The 6,000-nt window shown below is 39.9% G+C and overlaps 1 protein-coding gene across 1 annotated transcript; it reads right to left on the bottom strand.

The window, feature by feature from the left end:
- Window positions 1–431: 431 nt before the first annotated feature.
- On the bottom strand, window positions 432–5,782 carry uba3 (ubiquitin-like modifier activating enzyme 3; the record flags this gene model as incomplete). The annotated part of the gene is made up of 17 exons (XM_080845583.1): window positions 432–874; window positions 1,004–1,058; window positions 1,192–1,255; window positions 1,531–1,631; window positions 1,806–1,887; window positions 1,998–2,034; window positions 2,171–2,224; window positions 2,565–2,678; window positions 2,866–2,968; window positions 3,120–3,275; window positions 3,399–3,463; window positions 3,559–3,602; window positions 4,043–4,123; window positions 4,219–4,301; window positions 4,487–4,567; window positions 4,904–5,024; window positions 5,763–5,782. The coding sequence occupies 17 exons, from the start codon at window positions 5,780–5,782 to the stop codon at window positions 786–788; spliced, it is 1,350 nt and encodes a 449-aa protein (XP_080701709.1). The 3' UTR covers window positions 432–785.
- Window positions 5,783–6,000: the final 218 nt, after the last annotated feature.

Here is a 6,000-nt window from a genome sequence, read left to right on the forward strand (position 1 = left end):
ATGGCATCTTTGCATCGACAATGTACTTTTTATGTCGCTACATTCCTCTTTAGTGCATCCTTCAGTTAGGAATAATACATTAAGATCCGGCACCCGACAGCAACCCGTCTCTCCCTATATCATATTGTGCTATGTTGATATTGATGAAGTGGCCATTTTACCTGTCGCTCCTTTGAGTATCTATGGTGACTAGGATTTGTATCCCAGTTTTTTCACTTACCCCAACCCGGGTTCCTACTTACGAGAGGGTCTGTGGGAGTAATGCTCAAATGAACGACAAACATGGATGTGTGAACTAAGACTACCACAAAAGTACAGTGAAAACAGGAAACCATTTCAAAAAATGACTTTACTTTCTAAAAAATGTTCTCCCTTCTGTTGGTTTGTTCATTGTCCATATACAGAAGCATACAACTACAAAGGATGCCACACACCAAAACATTTACAATAAATAAACATCTTGCACAGAACAGAAAACAAAATCAAACACAGATGAATTCTCCCAGTGCCGAGGCTGCAGTGCATTAAAAAAGACTACTGTATCACACACACATTTTCACAAACATACGAGTAGTAGTTTCAATGTTGCTTCCATTGTGACGTGCCAAAATCCACAACAGAGCAAAACAGCTGCAATCAGCAAAATACATATTCATAAACTGCCCTATTTACATAATTGCATTCAAAAACACTTTAACAAATATGTATCCAATATTTCCTGGCTTGTGAATGTGTTCCACTTAGTAATTTTTGGGAGGCTATATATGATGGAAGGCCAGTGAATCCTATGAGGAGAGGTGCAGTTTGAAGAGCACTGTCTGTGGAGTGGTCACGTCAGCCACGGCCAGTTCCTGTCCATCTGATAGTCCAAGCTCTAGAATCATGGTCAGAGAAAAAAGCCAGTCATTGTTCATTTACACATATTTTAACATAAACCAAATGCCTAGAGAAGGTTAAGTTGGATATAACATGGTAGCCAACCAGGTATAAAATATCTTTTCACCTTTAAGTGTTTTGCTGAGGTTTTGACGCGTTCTCTCTTCAATTGAGACAACCGTCTGAAGAGGAAAACAGAAAACTTATACAAACATCCATCAGATTCACTTAGATGTCCCATAGTTAATTATGAGTCTTGTTCTGTATATCGCAGTGAAAAAAGCAACAAGCTCGCCTCCATACTGCCTGTTTTACCTGTAAGTAAAGTGTCCTGTTCTTCCCCTCAAGGGTTGCTGTGATTGCAGGAGACTTCATTTGTCTTTAAGGAGAAAAAGGGGCGACAGATGCATGGAGGGTTCAAATCAATTTCAATGTTATCTCTAATATAACAGCTGCAAACACATTGTAAACACATTGAAAAACTTTCTCTCACTAGCCTTAACCTCTCATCGTAGTACACGTTGATACTGAAACTTTCTCTATAGAATTATATCTCCCCATTACCCAAAAGTGTTCTGATAGTGTATGAATATGACTTTGGTGTGAATATAGTTATTTGGGTAATTTTTAGCCATGCTGTTCCTGAGGACTCACAGTGAGGGACTCTCAGTCAGGTAGTCCAGCACTTCCTGCAGTTTAGCACAGGAAGGGAACTGTAGGTCCTGAGGAACCTGACTGCAGGCAGAGCAGTTCTCCTACAAAAACAGAACACACACACACACACACACACACACACACACACACACACACATATATATATATACATATAAATGAATGAAAATAATTATCAAACACGTAATCACATGACTGATAAGAAAATGGAATAATAACTATGGAATGGGAATGGGATAAGAATGGGATAGACTGACCTTTCGCTCTGCCTCAAAGGTACAGGTGTACAGCCCATCAACGTCGTTAAACACCAAATAGTTGTTCAGAGGAATGTAGGCACTGTCAAGATAAAGAGGCATATAATCAAAGGGTACATGGACAGACATGGGACTCAGATCACTCATTTTGTAGTGGATAAGTAGTGTGGACAACAGAGAAGAGAAACCCACCTTGAGGCAATTTTAAATACTTCTGTTGCACAACATGCTGAGAGGGAAAACAAAAGTATTATTCTCAATTTCAACTAATGTACTGGTTACATGTAAAAGATTATTAATTAATACATTTTAAAAGTTACATTTTTGTTGTTGTTTGATCATAAATGTACAGTTTGTGAGCATACCAGCAATGACAGCATTTGTGGATGCCACGGCAGGAATGATCCTCTTCACAACACCTAAATTGGGAGGAACCCCAATGTTTACAATCGATTATTGACATGTCTCTGACTGTCTTGAAATAAGATCTTCCCAAATTAGACTTTAAAGACTAAAAGCCACTACTGCAATGTATTATAGTAGATGACTAAAGGAGTATGTATGCATGCTGCAGACACCTAGCCTTATCCTTTTGGTTGAATACCTCCACTCATGACTGGTGACTGTTTGAATTTCCTTCTGGCATTTTGAGTTTAATAAGAGTTCTCCCTCAAAGCAAGTTTTCTAGGCCAGGGCTCCATGGAGATCGGACTAAAATAAAGTGCGCTAAATTGTGAATGGAGAGGGTCACTTACTCACCTTGAGTGAGTCTATAGGTCACTCCTGTGATGCTGTATTCTGCCGCCCTCTCCTGGGACTTCACAAACACCCACTGGATATGCTCTGGGTCATCCCCGTCCAGGCCAACGCCATCTATGGGCACCACACAAGAAGCAGATGATGGCAAAGCTAGATACACAGTGCAACAGACCACTCATATGGTTTGCCTTATAACATAATCCTAGTGCCAAGATCACATTGCCCCATGAGGTGCAACAACCTTTTTTTTCATCAAGAATACATGTGGAATTGATGTGTTTGATATATTGGTGACAGCTACCTCCAAAAGGCTTCTCTTTGGGCCATAAAAGAACTCGGACATATTCCACACAATGCTCAGGTAATCTCGGCATGGATGCTATGGTACACATGGGGAAGTTTATCTGATGGACCAAGGAAAACAAATATATGAAATTCATTAAATTGATTTAACGACAGTAAATGAAAAGAAGAACTAACAAAAAGAACTAACAAAGAACTAAAGCAATGGCTTGTCACACAACACAAGACATATTTCTTAAATGTCCTACTCACCTGTGGGGGATAAAGTTCCAGGGTGCAGTCAATGCAGGCAGTCATGCCAGGCAGGATGACCCTGGCATTTCCCTTAAAACCTTCAGTCCCCCCGTCAATGAGAGGGATGATGGAGCTGGGGTCCAAATTGCCATCCTCATAGACCAGTAGGGACATCTACAACACAGGCAGGCCACCACACTGAGAGTTGAGGAGTGTGGAGAGTATAAACACTCAGCTGTTGGTTTATCATACGATATTTGGTATGGTTTACTAAAATGACATGATTTAAAAGCACACCAGCATTCCGTTCATCCATCTCCTGGCAATGATGGAGTCCAGGCCACAAACAATGATGTGGAATTCTGTGAAGGATGACACGTGAGGTTAAACACAGACATAAACTCCAAAGGCAAGCAATGCTGACAATTAGGCTGAGAGAAACATCATGCAAACATACGCCGATAAAATGCCTCATCAAAGTCTTGAATCTTCGTGAAATGTCTGATTAGTTAAGTTGTTAAGGCTACTAGGGGTTGAACTGAGCATGACAAGTAAACTTAATGTTTGATTTACCCGTATCCTATTACACCCTATATAACAGCACTTGCGTACATGTTTATCATAAGATATTGCTTATTTTTCTAGCTCCAAATGCTTCAAGAATGAGTCAAGATGAACATCAAGGGACAAGATAACGAGAGGACATCTGAGATACAAAGCTTTCAGAATGTTCTAGGGCAAGGTCTCGTGAGATTGACAACTCAAAAACGTTGAACAGTAAAGCCACACAATGGAAGATAAACACATTTTCACTGTAGCAATACACACATCCCATTACAACACATTACGTCACACACTGATAATGGGAAACCATAGCGCAGACCAAATTTGTTTTAGTTTTGTGTGCAGACCCGCTGCTGGTCCAGTGAGTATAAGGATACGGTACAACACAACATCCAGGAACACGAATGTTGATGAAGTCTGCTGCCACATCTGCCTTTGGCCGTCCTACGTCTTTAGGTCTAGGTTAGGGGACCATGACAGCACATTATAATGTCACAAAGAAACATCACACAACTACTGCTGTTGGAAGAAACTAAACTGAAATAAAACTCACCTAAAAAGAAACTGTCGGTTGAGGTTTGACACATCAATGGTATCCATGTCTACCACATGTATATGGCGAAACCCTGACAAGGCCTTAAGAATAATAAAAAAGGAAGAAAAACACATCTAGTTATATAATTTGATGAAACCAAAACACTAATGAAGGAAGGAAACATCCACATATTCAACAATCTTTTGCGTATGTGAAGTGCACTGAAATAAAGTGAAGAATGTGAAGTGCACTGAAATGTATGTGAAGAATGAAGGATGTGCCAAACCAGATCTTTCAGAAGTTCACATCCTAGTCCTCCAGCGCCAATGACAAGAATTTTGCATGTGTCCAGAAGAAACTGGAGAGCCTATTGAGGGGGGGAAAAAAACAGTTAAATAGTTATAAAAAGAAGTATTTGTATTTGTACACACCTTGCTTGCCACTGATTAGCACTACATTTTTACAGTTTTACTTCTTAGTCATATACTGACTCAAATTAATTCTAAATACATTAACCAAACCAAAGATTTGAGACTTCAGCAACATCAAACTAAATGTCCATACGTGTACGGCTTAAGAATACAATTATGGCTAGACTTAATTGACATTTTCTCAAATTTGTGGTTGTCAAAAAAAAAAAGTTTGATTTCATGACAGTGGAATGCCTCTGTTAATGGAATGAGAAATGAGGAGCATTTCTAACCTCTGTGCTTGGCTCAAAGTCAGGGTGTGTGAAGGGTCCCGGCCTCTCTAAGAACTTCGTGACATGGTCCCAGCGACCATCCCAGTCACACTGGTCTCCACTGCCCCCATTTACCACCATGCTGAAGGGAACACAGTGATTCAGGCGTAGACAGTAACAGTCCCTTCCACTTGACATTTGAGAACCATCAGTTTTACAATACAACCAGAAACAGTCAGGATGGCCCTGCACTTAAGACAGGTAACAACATGGTTAATGAAAAGTTCACTAAGTTACACACACCGAAAAAATATGATACACATTCCCTGGGACCTCACTGTTTAGATATTAGTGCCTGAGGGTGCTTTTGGATTGGCTAGCTTACGTTTTACCGCTCCTTCACAACAAACGATATCAAGCTTTGCTTGCTTTCATGTCAGTATCGCTAAGCTAACTTGCCCACAGTGACATTAAAACAGATCTTACGTGTCAGTTTGTGATCTATGGATTTTCTGCATGGTCGTATCAAGAAATATCAACTGTAGGCTAGTTAGCCTAAAAGCTATTAAGCTAAGCAAAATTCAAGTAAAAGGATTAACCATAGTAAACTTAGATAAACACGGCTAGCGGTCTAGCTAGCTCTCTTTTACGTTAGGGTTAACTAGCCCTGTTCTTCAAGACCTGCAGCAGCAGGCTACTGGCATTTCATTACTAACTTCATAGTCAGTTCTTCTATTCTCCTTATTTTCTTCTCCCTAAAAAGAGACGAGTAAAAGAAGGTTCATACATGCTGTGCTATTAGCCAGTTGCCATTACCAGTTTTTGAGATTCTCTGCACTGTTAAGAGAGTGGGAACATAAACAGTACACATCGGACTTACGGTTCATCTCCTTCCGCCATGTTTCATGTCCACTGTTATGACCAGAATGCTTTGCGAGGGAGCCTGCAGACCAATCAGCTGACCGTGCACCTGTAGTCTAGTTTATGTATATTTTTTCAGCACCGAAAATAGAGCACCTGTGTGTATTATATGGATAATGGTTTCAGATGTATTCTATATATTGTTTGCTATTTTTAATTAATGAAAAACAAAATAGAACCCATTTTTCTCTGTCTGT

The sequence above is a fragment of the Sprattus sprattus genome (assembly GCF_963457725.1).
Source record: "Sprattus sprattus genome assembly, chromosome: 10".
Lineage (NCBI taxonomy): Eukaryota > Metazoa > Chordata > Actinopteri > Clupeiformes > Clupeidae > Sprattus > Sprattus sprattus.